The sequence below is a fragment of the Plectropomus leopardus genome, chromosome 19 (genome assembly GCF_008729295.1).
Source record: "Plectropomus leopardus isolate mb chromosome 19, YSFRI_Pleo_2.0, whole genome shotgun sequence".
In the NCBI taxonomy this organism is placed as follows: domain Eukaryota; kingdom Metazoa; phylum Chordata; class Actinopteri; order Perciformes; family Serranidae; genus Plectropomus; species Plectropomus leopardus.
The window spans coordinates 10,728,654-10,753,551 of NC_056481.1; the positions used below are offsets into that span (position 1 = coordinate 10,728,654).

Below are 24,898 nucleotides of genomic sequence, written 5' to 3' on the forward strand. Positions count from 1 at the left end.
CGCCAAAACTTTCTCGGTTACGTCATCACAGAGTTGCAGTTGAGGCGTTGCTCAGACGCTCATTAATGTGTTTACAGCATCTCTGCTACTTGCCACAAAGCACCCTGAATAAATGTTATCTAAAGTTCGTATTTGGATGAAAAATATACATGCTTTTCGATTAATGTCTGAGCCCCATTTAACACCACATTTCGCCGCCCAGTGTGTGTAAAGCTAGCATGGCGTCAGCTAAAATATATGATCGGTTGACGCCTCACCCTCCCGTGTCACTCATAGTGTGAACACAGCAGTACATGTCACGCCTCCTTTACTTCCAGCACGCCATCATCCTCTAAAATGACACGCTGCTTACATTGTACTGTTCTGTATAAAAATGCATCGCGGGAGTTTCGCGGGATCTCTGTGCAAAAACGGGCTGTAACTTTAAAAGATGTGTTGGGCTGATTTAGGTTGATTTAAAAAAAAAAAAAAAAAATTAACGATGTGTATATATACAAAATCAACACAATGAACAATTACTGCCACCAAAAACTGTCCCAATGTCCATATAAGCATGTTAGCATTTTTTTTAAGATAGACTTGAAAAAAATATAAACTTTACCGTTAATATTTTACCATCATCCTGGATGGTCAAGTGTCTTCTGATTTTTTTTTTTTTTCCTGTAATTTTATTTTTTTTTTTTTTTTTTTTTTTTAACTCTGGCATGTTAGTTGTTGTCACGTGTGCATTTCTCTGACCTATAACATCTTTTAAATACCTGCCTGTTGACTAATTAGAGATATTAATTTGATTGATTTCTCTCCAAATGAGTCCCACTTTTCTCCAAGCGCGTACATTGCAAAATTTTGGCCTGTGCCATCTTTTATTTACTGCCCTTTTATCACTGACATGTGTCTGCAAAGTGGTGCAAGTATGAGTTATCATTATTTCCATGCACCCAGCAGACATTTCACCCTCTTTAGAAGGGGAAAAATGTATTTTTACACTGAATATTAGCTGTGGAAGTGGACATAATGATATAACGTCTCCAGTTTTAGTTGAAAAAAGTCGCTTGGCTAAATATGTGGTTGTCTAGTGGGGAGAAGGCGCTCCCACTGTCGGCTGGTAGTGGCTTCAAGTTGAGCAGTTGAGAGTCCCGCAGCCGAACCATTGGTGCGTAATGGTGCACGACTGGACGGCAGATGTTTCACCACCGGGACACTCTGTCTCCGCACACTTTATCTGAACTCTTCCGACTTTTTTTCTCAGCGTAGGCGTGCGTTAACTCGCTCCTGCCTTTGAAAAAAGTTATCAGAGGAAGGAAAGGGACGAAGAAGGAGAAAAAAAACTGGGCTACCTCTTCAAACCGTCCCGGTTTTTACCGGGGAGTTGTCGTCATCAGCACCCCAGATATCCCCCCCTTAGCTCCCTAAATGGATGGGGCAGTCTCGGTCTATGCAGTTCAGCACAGGCCAAAAGATTGGAAACGACTTGTGAATATCCGTCAGTTTGGCGTCTAGAGGGGGGACGCTCAGAAATGCCCGGCTGCTTCGCTGGAGCTCAACTCTGAGGACTTTTCTCCTGCATTTCTGCTTTTTTTTCAGGAGGAAGGACTCTGCTCAAAGTTTACAACAGAAAGGAAAACTCAGCGCTGAAGTGGCAGCTCTCACACTAAAGCCCTCGCTATGGATTGGATGTATTTATTGATGTGCTTTTCACTCAGTCAAGTATTTTTGGATCATATTTTCGCTGCAGAAACACATGGTGAGTTCTCCTCTTACATCTTGCACTGTCTACAAATGCACTCTGAAGTATAAATGTGGAGGAATAATGATACATAATGATGGTCTATTATGTTGATAGGTCCACATAATAAGTCTGACAGCCTTATAATATGCCACACTCTATCTCTGTTTTTGCCCACAAGATTTTGCTAGCAAAACATTTGCCTTTTTATGCTTTCTTTAATAATATGTATTAAATTAGTTAAGACCCCTGTAGTACAGAATGTCTTTTTAACCATCAGTTTTTACTTTATAGTCTTTTTCCATAAGAACTTGCTATTTTTGAATGTGATTCTCACTTGACACTATCTGTCCCATCAGAAAAACTCTCTGGAAAGTTAAGTGAATATGGTCTTATCGTGCCATTCAGCACAGACTCCCACGGCCGGTACATTTCTCACGTGGTCTCTGCTGGAAGTGGAAGTAAAGGTGCTGCTGATGCTGATGCCGCCTCAGCCTTTGGCAGCAGAAGAAGGGTGGCCCGCAGTGCCCCCAAGATGCCCCCAGTCACCCCCGCCTCGGCGCAGCATTTGTTTTTCAACGTCACTGTGTTTGGGAAAGAACTGCACCTCCGCCTGAGGGCCAACAGGAGGCTGGTGGCCCCGGGGGCTTTTGTGGAATGGCAGGAGGACTTTGTGGAAAAGGCCAAGGAGCATATCTACGGGGACTGTGTTTTCACTGGAGACGTGAGCGACATGCCGGAGGCCTCTGTGGCTATCAGCAACTGTGACGGACTGGTAAGTCATTGCATATTTGACATACTATTCTGATGGAGAGAGATGTAGCTGGAAAAAGATGTTTTCACATCTTTGGCATGCTGTCAGACAGAATGTGGAGTGTTATGGGTTGGCAAAATCCCTCACAATGGCCAATGCACATATTTTATGACCTAAACTTGCACGTGAATCACATCCTTACATAAGACATCAAAGCAATAATTCATCTTAAATCTGCTGTATCTTTAAAACATCAAACATTCAGAACCCGCGTCTGCTTGAGATGTGGCTCTAAATGTGTAGTTTGGTTCTTTGCTGTGAGACTTCTCACACAACTTTGCACCATAATATCTATGCTGTCTGTCTGTATAATCAGTATCTTTCAAACACTAGTATTTTTGCCAAAATAAGCCTCCATACACCAGAGGGCACATGTGGCAGTTGGAGCATCTGAATCCTGCTCTTCCATTGGTCAGGAGTCACCAGTGATTGGGTTACAATTGAGTGGTTCTGACCAATTAAAGAGCTGGAGGCAAGTCTTAAACAACTTTCAAGCTTGAAACTTTGTGCATGAGAATAGAAACAGGAGCAGTGGGGTTTTAATATTGACTAGGTGTCAGTTATTTTATCTAAACCCTGTAGAATGTATTTCTTTAACAAACTATCTTAGGCTGATTACAGAAGGTGGCTTATGCATGACATGTTTCAAATAGAAAGGTTTGAATTAACTGTTTTTTTGCCCACTTGGGGGCAGTGCAGCAACCTGCCAACACAACACTGGCATCATTTTATATGGCGTATGTGTAGAGCAATAGTAGCCATCACTTGCAGTTATGTTTCTGGCCGCCTTACCTACTAGTGAAGTTTATTTGTACAACACCTTTTGCAAAGTCCTTAGAATTAAACACAAATTACAAAATAAAAGCAATAAAAAAGGCAGATGGCAACAATTAAAAGCAATATTGACTTTCTTTTTAGCTCTGTTTTTGGTCACTACCAACCCTCAGTAGCTGCTAAATGCTCCACTATTTTCAACAGCTGGTCATTAAAGTTGGTGCCGTTTAGTTGGAGCTTTTTTGCATGAAATGCCCTGCAGTTACATCTGAGAAAACGATTGATGAGAGCAGCAAGAAAGCTAAAACCATAAAGTAAACTTAAACTGCAAGCTTAAAACATAAAATTGTGGGCTGTAAAACCAAAACAGTTAGCTGAAAGATGCTAAAGTGGTTTGTAGAGATAAGGGGAAATGCAGAGTCAGGCAATAATTCCAAGTGACCCCTTACACGTTACACATAGTAATTCCATGCATTGTTAATAAAGAAATATCAGACACCCTGTAAAGTATTAAAGAAGATGGTTGGTGTTAAATGTGAATAGAAGCTCTTAATTTAGCCCAAGGTGAATTAAAAAAGATATGCCACAATCTCAGCGGACGTCTTCATATAGATCATTGTGTGTCTTCTCCATCAACAGCAACCTACTTCTCAATCATTTTCACCGCAGCTATGAAAAGTGTGTTGCTGCTGTGCAAGAGCAGGGTGACTGGGAGGTGAGTGGAGCCGCTAATGGGCGCTTGCAGTCGAGGAAATTAGTTTGAATTGGCAGGTTGACTTAAGCGAGGCTACTCCACTCTATTGTTCTGACAAAAATGACAAGCGTGGAATGGGGGTGAAGATAACCCTCTGACCCAGCAGCTTGTGAAATCCTCCATCAGAGACAATTGAAAACTCATTTGTTCCGAGAACACCTACGCACTTAACCTGACTCTTCTCCGCTTTGCCCTTTGGGGTAAATTAAGTCAGAAGGTCCAAAACCCAGCACCTAATGATTATCTAGCACTGACAAAGTTGTGTGATGTTGTATGTTGACTGTCATCGTAAGTAGTGATACTGAGATTGTTGAATCTCAGATGCTGAGATCGCTACTGGTTATTACTTTGGTTGGTTTAAAGAAGAAAGTGGTGGCTGCTGGCATATGAAAATACAGATGTAAAATCTGTAGTTCGTGCAACAGCAGAAGAGCCATCGAAAATCTACCAGATGATCTGTTTTGCATTATTCAGCAAATATGAGCTTGGCATCCATTTGTGCCAACCACATTGGCTTAGTTTGTCAGGAAGAGAGGCTAAATTTTGGTGAGGCAACAACTGGCATGCTTTCTTTTTTTTTAAGGGGCTCCCATGTACTCTCACCTCAAGATATGCTGCCGCATTTGTTCCGAGAACACCTCGGCACTTAACCTGACTCTTCTCCGCTTTGCCCTTTGGGGTAAATTAAGTCAGAAGGTCCAAAACCCAGCACCTAATGATTATCTAGCACTGACAAAGTTGTGTGATGTTGTATGTTGACTGTCATCGTAAGTAGTGATACTGAGATTGTTGAATCTCAGATGCTGAGATCGCTACTGGTTATTACTTTGGTTGGTTTAAAAAAAAAAAAAGGGGGGGGGGGGGGTCTTCCTCAATGTAATAACAGTGGGTGGTGTGTGGACAATGCCACGCTGTGTTGTCATATCACAAAGTAATTTCCTGGAAGGCAACTCTGTTTGCCTGTTATTTATAAAGGTAAAAAGGGACACAGTGGCCTTATAAATGGCCTTGTAAATAGGATCGATGGTAGATAGACAGGACAGGACGTGCAAATATTCATGTCATCACAAGTGGTTGTGTGATGGTAGAGTGGGTCGTGCAATAGTTAAAAATACTCTGTATTGACTATATTCATTCACAATGATGTTCCTGACTTGACTGACTTGAAGCATCAGCGATTGCTTTTTGGGGCAATTATGTGTTATTTTTGTGTCAAAAGTTACAGTTAAAGTAATCAATCATGCTGGGTTTATTCAATCCCACTTTGTGGTTGACAATATTGATTGAATGAGACAGTAGATCAATGACCAGTTACATCTGCCTTATTCCTAACTGTTAATCTGGCATGTTGGAGGTCTACACCCAGTGTGGCAGAAGCATTATGATATAGACAAGGGTCTGAGTAAATTTGTGGTGTAGATCTAACCCAGGTCTGAGATATTTTTCAATACATTTGTGGATAAAATAAAATATATGCTCCCTCTAAAGCACATCCAATATGACATTTCTAGAGATATGCTTCCTCTTAGGGTATTCGCCGTCTTGTGTCTCCCAAATTAGAAACAGAAAAGGAAAATTTTGACCCCCAAGTGACCATTTTTAGATAAATGATTACCCCTTGCTACATTGAATTCATGAAGAATTCTTTGTTTTTCTTGCATGCCCCCACAGTGAACAAAGAATTAAAAAAAAGGTGAACTTTTTCCATGAATGAATGAATGATTAACTGATACAGAAAAAAACTATTTGAGGGATGGAGTATTCTATTAAAGTTTACCAAGGCTATGTAATAATAATTTCTTTAAAAGATTACTCCAAATTACAAGAAAGCGTATTATTGTCGACAGTCTCATTAATTCTTACCTTCAGTAAATAATGTTTTCCAGCTAATATATCTGACTTTGAGCTCTGTGTATTTAGATATTTTTTGGGACATTGTGCCTCTTTAAATATCAGAGCTTTGAGCATCACAAACATTTTTTTTTTATTTACCTCTGTGGTGGTGACAGAAGTCTTAAACCAGTCAAGCAAGACATCTGCTTAGCCAGGTACCACTCAATGCATTTTTCTTTTGTGTGTGTGATTTGGATGCAGTCAGGCTCATAGGAATATCATCCATGCATTCCCTTGCATCAAAGCCAATGTAAACATAGACCTGTCTGTGCATGCAGGAGGCATTTGAAGGTGAACAGACAGTTTGCAGGCAAATTATTTAGTCTGAAGTGTCTGCCTGATGTGGAAGGACATGGAAGAGATGTCTGATGAAAGAAGTGAGTTTGGAAGGTATAACAATCTTGAGTCATGCACGAAAGTCAACGCATGCGGGCCAAATCTCTTAGATACAGTGTGCATTGTGTCTTTATGTACCACCAGCACTCCATCTTCAAAAGTACGTTTGATGTGTTCCCTTATAGAGAACACACACATACTTTATTGGGGCAGATGTATATCTTTTTTTATGCCTCCACGTTGGCTATATCTGTGACTGGAGGCAATATGTTTTCGGGTTGTCCATATGTCCGTCTGTCCCATTCTCGTGAATGCAATATCTCAAAAACGCCTTGAGGGAATTTCTTTCAATTTGGCACAATCGTCCACTTAGATTCAAAAATGAATTGATCGGAGTTTGGTGGTTGAAAGTTCAAGGTCACTGATCTCACAAAACAGGTTTTTGACCATAACCCTATAATTAATATGCTAATTCTCACAAAACTTCACACAAATGTCTAATAGGATAAAATGATGAAGTGTTGACATTGTATATCCAAAAGGTCAAAGGTCAACTGTGACATCATAATGTTCTGCAAAAACACTTTTCTGGACATTTCGCAAAGGCATAACTCAGGAGCAGAAGGGGAGACGTTTGGTCAAATAATGAATCTGTGGCGCTTATCTTGAAACTGGGTTGATTGTGTAGATCTGTGCTGCAAGGAGAAGGATGTGTATGTAGTTTCCATCACAAATTTGGAATTTCACCAAAACATTTTTCAAGGTCTTGTTTTGTGATGCTCAAAGCTTTGAAAGTTTTGAAAAAGTAATGGAATATTGTTGGGTGTTGTGAAATTGTAAGTTATCCTCCCTGAATAACCTTTTACATTTGTTGCAACTTCCTCATTATGTCTTCTAAAAGCAGCTTTAGATGCCTTATACAGCTTTCCCAACCCCTTAACTTAGAAATTAAAAACATAACATACAGAATAAATAAAAAACAAGATCAGTAAAAGCATGAGAGAATTGGCTAAAGCGTAGAGGGACCTGTAATACCATTTGCGTGGTGTATAAAAGCCACAACTAGATGGCAGTATTCATTAATTATTTGTGCAAAATAAATAAACCAGGCTCTGATAAAAATGTAACATAACTGCAAATTTATTTTCCTGGCATGTCGTTGCACATTGCTTTTCTGTGCATTGATGTTTGACATTTTGTTTACGATCACGTACATTTCTTAATTTTGACCCCACATTCAGTCTCCCCCTCCATGTGTGCCAACTAGCGAAATGTTAGAAAAATGCCGCGACATTTGCAAAACATTTTTTTTTTATTATTGCTTGTCCTTAAAAAAGTCATGAAAAAGTATTGAAATTTTGTCCATGAAAATGTTTGTCCATGTTTTCACAAAATTACAAAATTATAAAGTGTAAATGCAACTTCACTGATTCACAAAGGAAAATAACCTTAAGGCAGTAATTTAAGTTTTTATTTCTATAGCATGTGTATTCCTGGGAAAAAAAAAGTGCTCAGGCTTTAAGAACACACTAGCTGCCATAACAACTCCTATCTTTTACAATTTTTTCAATTATTTCATTACTGCAGTACAACTGAATTTCCATGATAAGCTGTGCTATCGGTGTGTCCTCTGCATTGAGGCCACTCACATTAATAGCAAGGCATGACATCACCAGCAACAGATTACGTTAACTTGGTCTCCTGCCATGTACCCGGAGGCGCAAGATTTATGGCATTCCAAGCTCATGACAGATAAGACACTCGCACAGTAAAGCTGGAATTAATCCGATATCTTCTGGATATATTTGGCCTCACAACACTACTACACGGTCAGTTGAGGATGAAAAAAAAAAGAGTTCGATTATAAATTCATGTTTGATTGACCCACATGTCAGCGCTGTCTTCCTCTCCGACTGCAACACGCAAGATTGCAACAGCTGTGCACTCCAGACGAGCCGGAGCTATTGTTGAGGAGCGATGAGTGATGGCTATGATTATACCGGTGCTGCTCATGTGTTGGGTATTAGCGCAGATGACGGGCTGATTGAGTTACATATGTGATGGAAACACGAGTGCCGGATAACCGCAGTCGGAAGAGCGCTATTTCTGTGTCCATCAGTTAAAAAGAGAGAGAGCCACCTAGCAACAGTCAGCAGGCGTACTTTTTTTTTTTAGTGGGGGGGGTGCAGTTTTCCATCCATTGGAGATGGAAAATGCTTGCATAAATTGTTCTATTCATGCATGTTTGCAGGAATTCTGCACAGGACTGGTCTCAGTCCAGTATTCCAGTATCCTCCAGTACTCTGCTGGCACCAAGGTAAAGGCAAGAGATTAAGAGCTCCATCAGTGAAAGCCCAAACATGTCAGCCAATAATATGATTTATTTCCTCTTGGTCGAATCCTTATTTGCAGCAGTTGTAGTGTATCTGTGTAAATATGTGTTAGTGTGTGTGTGCGCTCATCCAAATGCACACTGTAATACAGGGCACACACACACACACACACACACACACACACACACACACACACACACACATACATACATACAAACAATGTGACAATAATGACAATCACATAAATACATAAAATAATTAACAGTTGTGACACTGAGTGCATGCATATCAATTCATCACTATTGTATCACTATTTACTGCTGATACTACCACTTCTAAAAAATATTCCCTCTTCCACATTTTGTAGCACTAGTGTCCCAACTACTACTACTACTAATACTACAAAAAACTACTATTACTTCCTCTACACAACTACTTTTTCTTCTGCTTCTACTACTGCCTCTTCTACCATATAGTATTTCAACTGCCACTGCTAAAACACTTCTTTTGCTACTACTATTGCTAGAACTAATACCACTGCTATTACTACTACTACTACTACTTTTTCTGCTATCATAATTACTACTGCTACATCTTCTGCGTCTACCTTTGCTACTCATACTATGTACTACTACTTCTGCTGCCACCACTAAAATCACTTATTCAGCTACTACTATTGCTGGACTAATATCATCACCACTACTACCACCACTACTATTACTACTAGTAGTACTAGTTAACACTAACACTAATGCTACTACTACTGCTACTACTGCTACTCCTACTACAATCACAACTACTAACTTTCTTCCTTTTCTGCTTTTTCTGCTTCTTATATCACGTACTATTTTGGCTACAACCACTTCTTCTACTGTTGCTAGTATATTAGTGCTACTACTAACATAACTACTACTACATCCTCTTCTTCTTTCTCTGCCACTTAAAATACATACTACTACTACCACCACTGAATTCACTTATTCTACTATTACTACTGCTATTACTAATCTATTACTGGTACTACTGCTACTACTACTACTACTACTACCACTACTACTTTTACTACTACCTACTTCTTTTACTAATTTTCTTTAATACTACATCTACTACAACAACCTTCCCTTTTACTAATGCTACTACTATCATTTCTACCAAAACTATTACTTCTGCTGTTAGAAGTTTTTCTGCTCCCACTACTACTACGACTACTACTACTACTACTTTCACTAAGAGCACTACTCTGGCTTCTACTGTAACTTCATCTCTACTACTACCACCATTTCTTCTACATCCACACTATGACTAGTACCTCTGCTACTACTATTGCTAAAAGAACTATTTCTGTTACTGCTAATGCTCCTACTTCTGCTACTACATACTGTATACACATTGCATACTATATACTTCTGCTTCCCCTAATAATAATCAGACAGAAAATGATACTAATTGGAAATTTGATACTTTTATACTTGCTAGAAATAACTAATCAGGCGCTGACATCAGCCTCCTCATTTTCTACTTTAATTAAGTGCTCCACGTTATGTGTAAATTATGCAAATTTTTCTCCTATTTTTTATTATTCTAATGCAAATGTGTGCTTGTGATTATAAGCCCAATTTTCTCTTTATAATGGTGTGGTGATAACCAGCTAAGCTTGCCCTTTGTGGCCCTGCACAGTGAGATATGAAAGCTGATAGAAAGGAATCAAGTAGTAATCCCCAGCTCTCATACATCTCTTACGATTATTTCAGACCTGCGACTCTTCTGAGTTCAGCACCACTCAGCCCTAAATTACTTTCTGGTTTATTGATCTTCCTGGTTTTAACCACCAAAGCTTTTATCCAACATCACCAGTGTGTCAGAGGCTGTCGGTATCCTATAAATGATCGATAAAGGTCAGATTGATCAAGGATGTGGGGACTTAAATTCATCCAGTGAACTGTGCAACCTTGGAAAAATTTGTGTGCATACCATGATCTCAGTAGCTGACAGTGGATTACGTCTTTACTCTCTCCCTCTCCGTGTCTCGTTTGTGGATCAACAAAGAGCGTGACTGGAACTGAAATTACATGTTTCTAAACAATCTGCCACAAATTACAGGTTAAGCCCCTGGAATGACGGCTGGACTTTGATTTCCTTGCACGTTGCAGCTCAAGCATGGCCTGTGGCACTTGTTCCATTTATATTTTGTGTTTGTTGTGAGTGTATCATAAAAAGGATATCTCCATCTGATTACAATAACTCAATGCCGGCGGTATATGTGACAGTGTCTGTTTATTGTGAGTGTCGTAAAGAAAAAGAACTTCGCTAGTGATCTCTATAATATCCTGTTTGTCACCCTCACTTTGATAGTTTCATGTTAATTTTTCTTGTTTATGTCTCTCTTGACGTTACTCTTATTGTTCAGAATGACGGGGTTGGACAGGGTTGTGTTTTGTGTTTGTGTCATTTGGATAGTTATACATAATTATAATAATGATAATTATAATAATAACTTGGATTCATATAGCGCCTTTCAAGACACTCAAGTACACTTTACATAGTAGTGTAAACAAACAACAACAAATACACAATACAATGCTAAGCTGAGTGCCCATGTTGTTTATCCTACTATGCTATTCTTCTCTTGGCCTAATAATCAGTTCAGAGAATTGAAGACCACATTTACTTGGCATTGTTGGAGATCCTTTATTTGCACAAAGAGGTGCCAAGATCATTATGACATGAATTGTAGCAAATTTGTCAAAGATAAACATTCATTCTATGAACTCTACTGCAGCCTAGTATATATATTTTAAGATTAGTAATGCTGTTTGATCCAAATTATTACCCTGCAAAGGTAATTTAACTTAAAAATAGTAACATCAGATACTTTTTGCATGATTTTAGATAGCAGTAGTGAATACAAGTAATCCTCAACATTTGTTGTGTTATGTTTTCAGAGTGATGAAGTCAGTTGTTGAACAATAAGATATTTTTCCCCATGGCAACTATAACCTTTCCCCCAAATATTGTACAGATTGTTTGACATTTTATTGTTAAAACTGGTTCGAAAATTTGTCTGAGCTCTAACTAGCTAGTTCAGTGGTGCTAGGTGAGCTAACAGTAGATGCACACTTCCTTCTGCACAGTGGTGTGGTTTGCAGGTGAAGTTCGGTAGCAATAAACGGTTCCCTGACAAAGTCTGTGGATTATCTTGAGTAACCGGGTCATGAATTCTGGAAAGAGACATTGCTGTTGAGTTTTTTGTCTATTTTTTGGTGCTTTGAGGACAAGTTGAGTGCCATCTAGTTCCATTATATTAGAGAGATGGTATACTTCTCTACGGCCGACATCGCCAACATTTGGCAGCTCACATCAAAACAATCTAGACTGATAGATAGCACTGCAGGTAAGAGGAAAAATATGGAGCTTTTAGGGCAGAAAGTCAGAGATTCTAATCATCAGTATGAGACTCTCAGTCGACTGAGATTGTATCAAGTTGGGCAGTCTTTTTTTTTTTTTGCTGGTCGGTGTGCTGTGCAGTGTACTTAAAGGGACGTTTTGGCCCCCAGATTTTGCTGCTGCGTGCTCTTGACTTTCACACTCTTTGGTACAAGCCGCTATGGACATGCAGGCAGCAGCACAGAGGAGGAGAGAGGATAAAATCTCTCTTCAGAGGTGGTAAAGTTACGGTCTCACAGCCACTTAATACAATACAGTCTCTGGCTTTTGTTTGATATCTAGTGTCAACACAGTCAAAATGTTTATGATCCATCATCATTGCCATTAGCTCGTTGACTATATGACGTGAATGCCACTGTTACATTGAATGTCCCGCCGAGCCCTTTGTAGTTTGTATGGAAAACAAAAAGAATCATTGAATATTTGTATTGAACAGCCAAAACCGATTTACTACGAAAACCGAGGTACTACAAACTTTTTCTTCATTTTTTTCTTCACAGTGCCTCCTCCCAGTTCTGAAACCAAAGCTACGGCCTTATTAATGCATGACATGTTTCTTTTAAATATGAAAATTTCCAGCAGCGATGCCTCTTTTGTTCCTTGCCTCTGTGTGCATGCTGCACTGAGCAAGTGAGAAACTCCAACTGCTAGTTACAGAGCATAAAGAAGCACCTCTGAAATTACATACAGTAAATATCCACCTTCAAAGTTGTTCTTACAGATGTGTGGAATTTAGTGCACTGGTGAACTAAAGGGTTAGCTATATTTGCCTTTTTTCTGCTGTGTCAGTGACACCACTGGAGTTCTCACAAATCCGGCTTCAGAGTATTTCTCAGCCTCCTCCAATAAGCACTGCAGATCTCATAGTAATACCAGGTGTAACACATCATATGGAGCAAGCTGATGACATCCACATCACTTGACCTCACCTGACCTCAAGGGCATAATTTCCTCTGGGGTCAACCCAGTCAACAGGAAAAATGTTGCCATTTTACGTTTGTGCAAAGATACATCAAAACTTTTGCGCTTCGACAGTACTGTGGTTAATGTGTGAATCATGTTTTGTCTTAAAATACCCAATTTGGGGCCACAGTCCTGGTAGGACATTTGCAATTTCTCAGTAAAAAAACAAAACCAAAAACTCTTGTTGGCACTATCACCACTTGAAAAATACCACTGAGTTGCTACAAATATGCATGTTCTGAGCCTAAAAAGCCACTGAAAAAACACAGAGAAGTAGCCACAAAACACCAATGTTTGAAACCTAAGAAGCTGCTGGAAAAGGACACAAGTTGCTACAAAATACCTGCATTCAGAGCCTAAAAAGCTGCTGAAAACACAGCAATGACTCGCTGAATCTCAACTGTTTTTTATTTTTTTGTTGGTTTGAAACTGTAATCTGCAGCTTGGCTGGCATCTTGCCTCGCTAAAATGCTATCCCCCATTCTGTCCAAATCCAGATGACAGACCGAAGTCAGTTTATTAACTACGCAACTTTATAAACGTTAATATTTTATGTATGAAATGTACACAAGTCACATATTAGTGGATTGCAAAAATGTACAATAACAATATTTTCTGATTGCAACTTGACAACTGATGACGCCCTTACTGTTTGCATCTGACAAAGACAAATTAAAATGACCTGATGGTGATGATAGATGGGCAGTCAGTGGATGGCCAAAGTTAATAAAACTCATACTGAGGTAAACATAAATGCATGAATGAAATTTCATGCCAATCCATCCTATAGTAATAAAGGTAAAAAGTGACTGACTGGTGGAGTTTGTTAGGGATGTATCTAGCCTGACATAAAGATATGATAAACTACTCAAGGCTGAAAATACCCCACTGTGCTGTTTTTGTGGGGAAAAAAAGTCATTTTAAGTTTTGATGAACAGTTGACAATGTGGTTATAGAATTGATTTAAAAAAAGAATTTTTAATTAATTTATTGAATGTTAAGCCTATAAGGTGCTAAGGTTTTTTTTAATATTTTTTAATGACCATTTTAGGTTCCTGGAATACAAGGTGACGTTGTTAAAATGCATATTTTGTCAGACCAAAAGCCCAAAACTCAAAGATATTAAATTAATTTTTTTGTTATTTACTACTTTATTAGGTTTTCTTTTAAGAACATGGAAAACAAAATGATACTGATGTGTCCACCGGGGACAACACACTTAAAATAAATCAGAAACAAATCAGAAAGGTAGGGGCTAAGATCCTACTCAGATAAAAGCAAAAGATATAAGTCAGCATATATAAAGATGTTCAATTTGAATGCTATGCAGAAAAGAAGCAGTTCCTTAAATTTCAGAGGCTTGCATTGTTTTCACGTCTTTATTTATTCATCTAAATCGAATCTTTAGTGGAGTGTAGCCATTAAAATACATATGAACCCAGAAGAAATCCAATAGCTTTGTGTCATCTCTCCACTTCTGACAGCAAAACTCCACCCTTCCCTGGCTCAGACTCCACCATGCAGTGTACACATGTTTACATTTGGTTCCTCTGTAGGCCCGTCCAGATGCTGCTGCTCTCTCCCCCCTCACAGACCTGGCTTCTTTTTCCACCCACTGCTGAAATAAGAGACCACAGAGGAAGTATTCGAGCATGTCTTACTTGGCATTTCCTGGTCAAGGGCTGGACAGATTCTTTCACTCCTCTTTGCCCTTACTGTCACATGCCCACCATTTGTGTTGTTACGCCCGAATGACAGCATGCAGAGGGTTTTGAGTTTTTTGAAGCACAACTTCGTCTTTACTGCACTGTGTTTAGATTTCTTTTTTGCAGCTGTAAATACACACAGTCTTGCCAAAGTCTTGTTGGTGTGCCTTCTTCATGAGTATAATGATAGGTTGGATAGATTTCTTTTTTCTTTTTCTTTCTTTGTCAGGAGTAGGAGTATGAGAAATAAAGTAAACTGCACTGTGCAGTGCAATGCCAGTTTGTTTTCTTTTGGTATGTTTTGTCTTTTTTGGACACAGCTCATGGTAGAGTGTGACAGGAAACAGAGGGAGCAATGTTCTCTGGATGAACGCGGATAAATTCTGTTGCGGTGACATGACATTTGTTCACCAGACTGGTACAAGGTACGAGGTAGATTTACGATTTGTCCTTGATCCTGCTACATCTTAGGAGTTGAAGGATGAGTTGATTAAAATCACCAGCTGTTATAAAAAATTCCATGTTGCTGATGATGGCATCATACAATTACTGCAGTGCATTTTTTGTATTGCATTAGAGTCTTGTGTCCTTTCGGCTCTGAACGAGGTCCGTCCATCCTGTGCAACAGCTTGATCCGGGGTGTTAGGAGTTAACCATGTTTCTGTGAAGATGTGCGCTGGCGCTCAGCATATGCCATTGGTGGTGATCCTCTTGCGGCCTTCTGCATTCAGTCCAAAACCCACGCAACTTTTCCTGATGTTGATAAGTGCTTTTCTATCAGAGAAAAGTCATGCTTCAGCAGGAGGGGCCATGGAGTCGAAAAAAATATAAAGATATAGCAAAAAAGTAGCAAGGATTTGATGAGCTACTGGGTACTGCATCTATGCGCTGCTGTCATCATAGCAACATGGTTGTCATAGCTGCATGGTGACCTGTTGCATATCCCACCACTATGAGAGCTAAGTCAGTCTCTATCCTCCTGTGAACCAATCAAGGATACATGCTGTTACATAATGGATGAAGGTGGAAGCTTTGTATGATTGTCTATTGAATGCACATAATGGCTGGCAGGTAAAAGAGAGCAATGGTGGATGTCAAACAAGACCTACCTTTTGCATCACTACAAAAGACATTTTTCACATTGGCTCAGTGTTTTCACGTTGTTATTTGGTACATTGATATTAAAACAATATTCATTAGGCTTGGGCAGTGTGTAATACTTCATACCTTGCTGAAATTTCACTGGTGTATACAGCATATGACGGTATAAGTATGCGGCGCTAACTAACCTGATACCCCCACCCAAAATAAATTCTTAAAGCGTCAAGTTAGATGTAAAAAAAACACACTGTTATTCCTCATGGTTTTTGTCTGCCGGCCATCGGCTGTTTACAGTCCTGTGACTTATCCCTTCACCCCTAGGTGTTGCAGTGTTTGCTGCTCAGCTGCCCAATTTACCAGAATAGACTGAAGACTTGTGGTGCTTTGTGGTGCACAGATACAATGAGTTTAATAGAAAGAGGAGCATGGCAGTATTTGAACAAAAACAAAAACCTTTTGGATTTCATCCAGGCACAAGATTTTTTCCCCCTAACCCATAATTCTGCTAAAAGAAATGTTCAGACTTTAATAAGGACCCCATGGGCACATAGTCATTGTGCACTGGATAATATTCTTCTTACCTTTTAATGAAAGCAGCAAGATAATGGATGTTCTTTGTGGGTAGTTGAAAGGGATTTTAGGAAGCTTTAGAAATTGCTTCTTGAGGTGAAGCACAGCAGGGCTCCAACAGAGCTTTGAAATCATAAAGATACAAAGCAGACAGAAGGCTGAATAGAGACATTTCTACTCATCATCTTGTTCAGTGTGAAATCATGCTGGCACTTAATAACTCTCAGTGAAAACCTTAGGTGAGGGGCCCCCAAATTGTGTCTACCTGCGTCATTTCCAACATACAGCCCTTCACTCTTCCAATTGATTAGACAGTCTGTAATTACTGGCTCCAGTGGAATTACTGTGCTTTGAAGGAGGAGGGACAACTAATTTCAAGCCCTCTTTTTCCAGGCAGGTCTGATCCGGACTGATAATGGGGAGTTTTTCATCGAGCCCCTCGAGAAAGGCCAACAACACGTGGAAGTGAAGGGGCGGGTCCACGTGGTCTACCGCAGGTCGGCCATCAAGCCAGAAACCGGCCAGCCGAGGGAGGACCTCCACAATGAAGGTAGGCGGGTAGAGAGAGGCTGATGTCAGTGGAAACAAAAAGAACTGTGTGTGTGTGTGTGTGTGTGTGTGTGTGTGTGTGAGCATGTGGATATGCACATGTGAGTAAGAGCATATGTTTAAGTGCAGCGGAGGTTCACAATAGCAAGGACCATGTGATCTATCATACATTATAAAATAGAATACAGCGCCATTATTTCAAATGGTTCAACAGCATTGAAGGGGTCAGTGGTAGTACATACTTATCTCAAGGCTGTCTAGCTTTAGAAATGTGACAGTTTTTCTCTTTTCTCCTCCAAGGGCATGAAAGTAACAGACATTCATTTATATGTAAAAGCCCTGCACACTAGTTTTAAAATAAGCAGTATTTATGAGATATTCAACACCAAGCAGGAAGGAAGACAGCAGTTGAAACATATCAAGGTAAAAACAAAACACTTTACTAGTCTGTTGATAAGAAAAGATTTAAAGATACTCAAACCCAGCTTTCAATACTTAACCATTTTGTTACCAGGTACTGCAGACACATTCTGGCTGTTAGTAATATTTATTAGTAATATAGCTCTTATTATGGCCCCATACTGGTGATAGCCAAAGCCATAGGTATTATGTTTTTGCGTTGTCCGGCCATCCATCCACATGCATCTGTCCTGTACATTCTCGTGAATGAGATATCAACAATGCCTTGAGGGAATTTACTCAAATTTTGTATAAACATTCACAGTGACTCAGCATTAAAATGATTCGAATTTGGTAGTCATAGGCCAAAGGTCACAGTGACCTTGCATTTATCTCATTCTTATGAACGTGAATCTCCAGAGCACCTTGAGAGAATTATTTCAAAACTTGTAAAAGTTTGAGAACACTCAAGAATGATCTGATGAGACCTCAGAGGTGAAACTTCAAGGTCACAGTGACCTTACATTTTTACCTGTCATATTTATATTCTTTTGAAAGCATTAACTCAAGAACATCTTGAGCGAATTTATCAAAATTTGACACGAACATTTACTTGGACTCACCAATGAGCTCATTAGAATTTAGTGTTCAAAGGCCAAGGTGGCTGTGAGAAAAGTGTCTGGTAATTGTGGCCTTTCTCAAACTAATCATGACTTTTATGAAAGCTTTTTACGGTGGTACTTGTGGGTTTTCTTTATCTTTTCATTTTCTTTTGCACTACTGTCACGCCCCACTGGGAAACTTCCAAATAACTCTGAAACCTGGAACAATATCAGATTTCTTGTGCCACATTCCCCTTTCACAATGCATGTAAACCTTTGAAACCTTAGCGTGTTGATTTGTTTTCTTTTGAAAACATGGATAAAAGGAGAAAAGCAGCACTGCAAGAGATGTTCCAGAAATTGAAAGAAATCAGGAAAAGATGACAAGAAAATTTTTTAAATAGAACTTGAGAGAAATTATTCCAAGTTATGAATAATAATAGAAAATATTTCAAGAAAACAATATTTACAATTAGAATTATCATTAACCTTCTTATCCATATCTTTATATTATCTGTTTCTTACCCTTTTAAAAAAAAAAAAAATGTTTTATTTTATTTTTACTAAATTTCAGGTCATTTTATTTTAACACATATCTTGTAACTTCCCCCTGTGTTTTTGACAAAAATCAAGCCAATTTGCTCAGTATTCAAAAGGTTAATGATTTAAAAGGGGGATGGGCTTTTAGTACATCAGCAAACAGATTTTAGAGTAACTTTACCGTAGCAGTCAGAATTGTATGTGTACAGAAATTATATTTTTCACTCAGTCGCTCATGTCATGTCTCTAGCCATGCTTTTATTTGTATTATGTAAGAATATGTGTTGTTCTTTACATTTGAAGCTTTGCAAACAGTTATTTTGTTTCCTGCTCATTACAAATAGTATTGTTTTTGCAGTTGTTGAGTGCATTTACTTTAATTTACTCCGTTGTCACTGGAGCAAATAAGTTGTCATCTGTTATGCGTTTATGTGTTTATCTGCTGTTTTTAGTTATTTAGGATGAATTGCATCTCTGGAGATTTGCCTGGAGACAGTTGTCTGAATGCTTTTTGCAGAGCACTGCGTTCATTCTCATTTTACTGCATCATGCTTCTGAAACTACCGTGTCCAATTGATTTTCTAGAATGAATAAGATAATGTATCTCGTCTCAATTTGTATCTGGCAGGCTTGAATCACTGCTGTGTTTGACATGCCAAGCTTTTGGGTAAATGAGACAATTTCTGCTTGACTTGTTGACTGTCCAAACATTCTGCAATTGTATTTGTTATTACGTCTATCAAGGAAATTATTTATTGGTTTATGTATCTGTTTGTTTATTTAGATAGCAAGGCATCAGGAAGTCGGAATTGATTACTATGAAATTTGGTGAAACAAGGAGCCTTTACAAAAAAGACAAAAAAAAAGCTGCTGATAAAACTACTCTATTGATAGTCTCTGTGATGCTTTTTTTTCATGATAGGATTTCTTTTTTCAGCTTATCAAATATGTGTTCGGAAAGTATAAATCACTGCATCTCACTTGTCTTTTTTCCGCCTGACTATACGTCTCATCCCCAGAGATCTGGGCCACCTCACAGTTTCTGCTGCAGCCTGAATCTGCAAAATTCACACAATTTCTCTCAATGAGCGTTTAAGTTTTCCAAGCACAGCCAGAGATAGACGGCATACTGTGTGTGAATATCACACCTACAAAAAAGACAGCTGAAGTGCTTTATGACATGGATGAATGTTGTTTGGCATTGGTGCCACTCAGCTGGGATTCCTGCTATGAATACACATATTATAGTTAGGCTAAATGTGGGGCTGAGAGGAAATACACTTTTCACTCAGCAGGCCAACGATTTATGAGTCTAAAGGGAGTATTATGACTAGAGATCAAGTGGCTTAAAAAATGTAGAGTCCACAGGCCTGTCGATAATCCCAAAGGAATCCTCCTGCGCATCCTGAAACTTACAGACAGTTTATTTCACGTTGAGTCTGACACGGACATAAATCACTCCAGAGGGGCTGAATAAGAGAAGAAATATGACACATGCAACATATTCCCACAATCTTTGACTTGTTTATGTGCTGCTCATATTTTGCAGTGGCTGACTTCGGGATTGCAGACCTCCCTGCGGCTCTGGATCTCGTCGAACATAAACTGTCTGAGTCTGAGCGCAAGAGGAGGCATGCGAAGAAGGACGACTACAACATCGAAGTGCTGCTGGCTGTGGACGACTCGGTGGTGCGCTTCCACGGCAAGGAGCATGTGCAGAATTACGTTCTCACGCTCATGAACATAGTAAGTCTATTCTGGGTTTTGAAAAAAAAAAAGCTCTCATTAAATTCTTACCACCCAACATGAAATATCTAAGCCTGCAACTAAGCATTATTTCCATCTTTGATTAATGAGCTGATTATTTTCCTGATTTAGTAATCAATTGTTTGTCATTAAGTTGAATTTTCAATGTTAATATACAGTAAAAAAAAACATATAACTCAAGTTTCGAAAAGTCAAAGCTGATATCTTGAAATACCTTGTTTTGTCTCACCAACAGCACAGACTCTAAAAATACTTAGATCAATATTACGTTAAACTAGGGATGTCGGTCGTTAACTGTTAATCAGTTAACTGCTGAGAATATATTTAACCAGATCTTAAATTTACTCCACTGTACGTCATCCAGGTCTAAGCTAGTGATGCCTCTTATTCAACATTTACCACTAATAACGCTGCCCTGCTGCTGTCGCCCCACAGGTCACCCTGGTGAGTTTTAGCTCTGTTAGCACCGTTAGCAGTGTCAGCACAACTAGTGGTGCTAACATAGTCAACCATGCTAAAGGGCTTTTGAGGCTCTAAATGAAGCTGCTTACTTACCAGGGCTATACTGGGGGGGGGGCCTGAGGTTGGACACCATGTTTATGCTAAAACACTGTCCTGCCACTGCATTGCCAACCGTTATCGCAAATGAGTGGCGCCGCTAGCTAGCTCCCACCTGACCAGGGTGGCGCTATAGACTTTAATAATAACTAGACGGTGGACCAAAACTGGCACCTATTCACTCCTAACGAGTTTTGCTGAAGAATTTTCTTCGCTTTTGGGTTTACCTCCAAGGTGTGTGACCCACTGACTATGCACAGCAGAGTTTCTCCCGCCGTCCCCGTCCACGAGGTCCCGCTCGCCTTGTAGACTTTACATTGTATTCACGTCATGGATTTTTAGATAATGTTTGAATAGAGAGAGTCATAATTGACCTTGTTGGAAGTTAAAGGTTTCTTGTCAACAGTTTTACAAACGTCTCTTTTGTTATTGTGGTCAAAGGAGAAAATCGTCTCTGGGCCGCAGGGTTTCTTTTTTTGTTGCAATACCGCGGGTGGCAACTGAGGAAAAATTTTCTCCAAGGGGGAACAGATTTTCTCAGAGAGAGTGGTACATAATACAGATGGACCAAGGCTAACATCAGTGAACAGAGTGACAATTAGAAAAAAAATGACAAATAAAAGCTTAAATTATTTTTTTTGGCATTTTTCCTCTACAAATCACTTAAACAGTAAATCTGTTCTCAAAATAGTTGCTTGACTAATAGACTAAACGCTGTGACTCTATAAATATCTTCTCTTGCCATGAAAATGCAGCAGAGTTTGGTGATCTTCCACCTGTGGAGGTATTTTTCCCTCTTGTCCTCTCTGACATCAGACTTTGCCACACTTCTCCCCAGACCCCCACTTTCTCTAGCTGTTTATGGATTACGGATGAGAGGCGAACAAAAAAAGAAGAAATTCTCAGCTCATTCATTACGGGTTCCACCAGCTCCTACCACCATAATCTACTTAATGGGCCCTAATCCCTCAAGTCAGATTTTCACAGGGTGCTGGTTTCACTCTGTAACAGTTACCATTTGGACCCTGCATGGTGGTCTGATTAGCTGCACTAGACCAATTAAAGAGTTGACTGAGAGCTGTGCGGAGCAGTTATGGAAACCAGCGCCAGGAGTTCACTCGCACGTCCCAGCTCTGCTGACATGGAATGATGTGTTTATTTAATTAGGATAATATATACTCAGGCCATCTCCGAATGTTTTCTGCGCGGAGAAACGTCTGATTTTAATGACCTTGGGTGATTCTGCTGTAACTGTGAGAATGCGCTCTGTTATTATCAGTACTTTGTGTCTGGTCCTCTCTGGTTAGCATTAATGTCAGATCTCTGGCAGAATAAGATCATTTAAAGGCATCCTTATGGATGAAATTGTCTGAGCTATAACGTGAAATCATTCTTCATTTTGCTCTTCATTTATATATTTGAACCATTTAAAACTAACAGAAAAAAAACAGGCGCTGTAGATGTTAGAAACCCAAATGGGCTTATAGAAATACCTCACCAAAGGTAATTCAGTAAATTAAAATTGATGTAAGCAAAATACAATGGGGTCAACAATGGATGACTGAAAGATCAAGACATCTTATGAGTGTGCGTGTGTGTGCATGCTCGCACTCATAATTTGTCACTTTGAAATCACTTGGAAATCATTCTTCAAAGTGATATCGATATATTTCTTTTTATTCTGAGTAAAACTTGATGAGAGAAACGTGCATCTTCCAGAAAGAAAGGTGCAGTTTAAACAAACGAGGGTCAAAACTCTTTAGTTTTACTCATAAGCCACAGGCTTGCTGTGTCTGAAAGAGCTCTGCCCACTCAAATCCCTCTGAATCCCTGCTCCGTGGCTGCAGAATGTGTAGTACCACCTGGAGAAACTCTCCCCGCGGGATTGATTACTGAACATCCTGTCTGTGCGAAGCCAAGGTGACGGCTGAGGTGCCTGCCTCACAATGGCTGTGTTGTTAGAGCACGCACCAGGTTTTGTCCACGTCGATGTGATGCTGTACACAAGCCAGGGACACCTAGCGCCTGTAGCCCACAGCTGCTACTCTCATTTTCAGCCACAACAGTCGGATTCCCGCCCTCTGTGTGCTCCTCCTGGCTTTGTAATTATCCTGATATACGTGGGGTTGGAGGATTCACCAAGATATGTTTTTTTAAAGACTGAATGCATAGAGTCCTGAGTCAGGAAAAAATTCAACTTCAGTATTCTTTATGGAACTTTATGTAACGCTATTTTTTATGCTGTCCTCATTTTTCAGCTGCTACCGCGTTTCGGGTCCAACATAAACACACGTATATAGGTCAGTATAGACCTGTCTAGGAATGTGAGCTCGTAACAAATCTGGGAGAATTTGGGGTCACTCGAGTGTTTTCTACAGCATTTATTGACCTGAATGGGCTTCTGTGAATGGAATATTTGCTTAAATGCCTTGGGTGTAACTCTGCGTCCCAGAACAAATTTGGACTCGGTCCAAGATAGCCTTTCTTCAGTGACAGAGCCTTTGTTCTGCATGGTCATGATTATTACCCAGAGAAAGCTCAGTGGCGTGTACTTGTAGTATTATTCTGTTTTTTTGTTTGCCATTTCCTAACCTTGGTGAGCCTTAAAGAGGACACCTCTGGTATTGAGACTGGACAACACCGTTGTTCACATAAGATAATCCTAAAAATGAATGTAGATGCTTCATCTGTAGCTCTCACATCTTTTCCCAAGGGGAGACACGAGGTGAAAACATAGTTCTTCATTTTAAGATCGTCTTTCAGACAGACAGAAATTTTTCATAAGTATGGTCAGATGGGACCACTCAAAATCTTTGGGAGGACACCAAAACCAAAATCCATAACCACATTTTCGGAATTTAATTATGCTGTTGACGTATAGAGGCTAGACGAAAACTAAGTCAACCTCTTCCTGACAAATTATGCCGATATGGTTGTTACATAGTTTTTATGATACCGCTACTTCTGTTTAGCTATCTTAAAAATATGCGTAAAAATTGAGCATAGCTTTTTGAAGATAGTGATATTGACCACAAGTTATTTTTGCCAGGAGGGTCGGTTGGGGGCAAAAGGTTCAAAATACACATAATATTAGTTCAGATTTCTGTTCTGTAAATGTATAAAAAAAAGTGTATATTTATTATACCTCATTTGCATATATAAACTTAATATTTTAGGGGAAAAAAACTCGCCCATGTAAGTAATCAACCTGGGGAGGTTTCATGGTAGTATCTGTTATTCGGAGGTTTTACCCTCTTTACCTGTAGTGTCTTAAAAATGTTTGGAATTTTACAATAAATATCTCAAAATAAGTTCCAGAAATGTTTATTTCAAGTAACACGTTTCTGCACCAAACTTTCCAGTTTTATTCCTGTCGATATTCTAAAGGTTTTAACTTAGGGGTTTGTTCGTATATTGTTCATAGCCTAATTTATGTATAACATTTTATTCCTAAAAAACATGGCAATAATGGATTTTTTGGGGGGGCTGTTGACAGTATTTTCTGATTTATGTAGTGATAAAAAGAGATATTCAAATTCCCCTCTATAAAAACCTTTGACCTTTGACAAAACATTTTTGCCTGACTTTATTCAATGTTCAGATTTATGTTCTGGAAATTGCAAAAATGTATATTCAATTAGTTAATATCCAATTTTCATATTTAACATAAAATTTCAGAAAAATGATTGTCTTATGGTAAGCAAGCAACTGAAGAAGTTTCATGGAGATTTCGTCTCTTTTTAAATCAAGAAAGCAAGGAGCAGAGATTTTCGGATGAAACTTTAGCTGCAGCTTTCATAATGTAAAACAACCTTCCAGTGTCTGGGTGCTTTTTAGTTATTTGTTTGTTTATACATCACCTTGGCTTTACAGATGGCTGTTTGTGTCAGTAATTCTGCAGATATTTATGTTTATAGGCTTTTTTTCCCCCAGACTGTACTTGTCATTAAATTAATATTTGTAGGATTTTATTTGTGTATGCTCTCATCAGCAGCAGCTGGAGAGGTTAAAGTTTATGGAGAGAAATAACATTGCAGCTGATCAGCCCCTCTGTTACAGCAAATAATGA

The 24,898-nt window shown here is 39.2% G+C and overlaps 1 protein-coding gene across 4 annotated transcripts in view; it reads left to right on the forward strand.

Annotated features, from left to right (window-relative positions):
• Nucleotides 1-24,898, forward strand: part of LOC121958798 (A disintegrin and metalloproteinase with thrombospondin motifs 14) — a 63,643-nt gene that overhangs the window by 5,438 nt on the left and 33,307 nt on the right. For 3 of the 4 annotated variants that reach the window (XM_042507926.1, XM_042507928.1, XM_042507929.1), the window contains exons 1-4: nt 1,182-1,744; nt 2,086-2,501; nt 16,808-16,964; nt 20,054-20,250. In XM_042507926.1, coding sequence (XP_042363860.1) covers nt 1,666-1,744; nt 2,086-2,501; nt 16,808-16,964; nt 20,054-20,250 — 849 coding nt within the window. In that variant the 5' untranslated portion in view covers nt 1,182-1,665. Of the gene's footprint in view, nt 1-1,181; nt 1,745-2,085; nt 2,502-16,807; nt 16,965-20,053; nt 20,251-24,898 lie in introns of those variants that run through there. The other variant, XM_042507927.1, reaches the window with a different exon arrangement.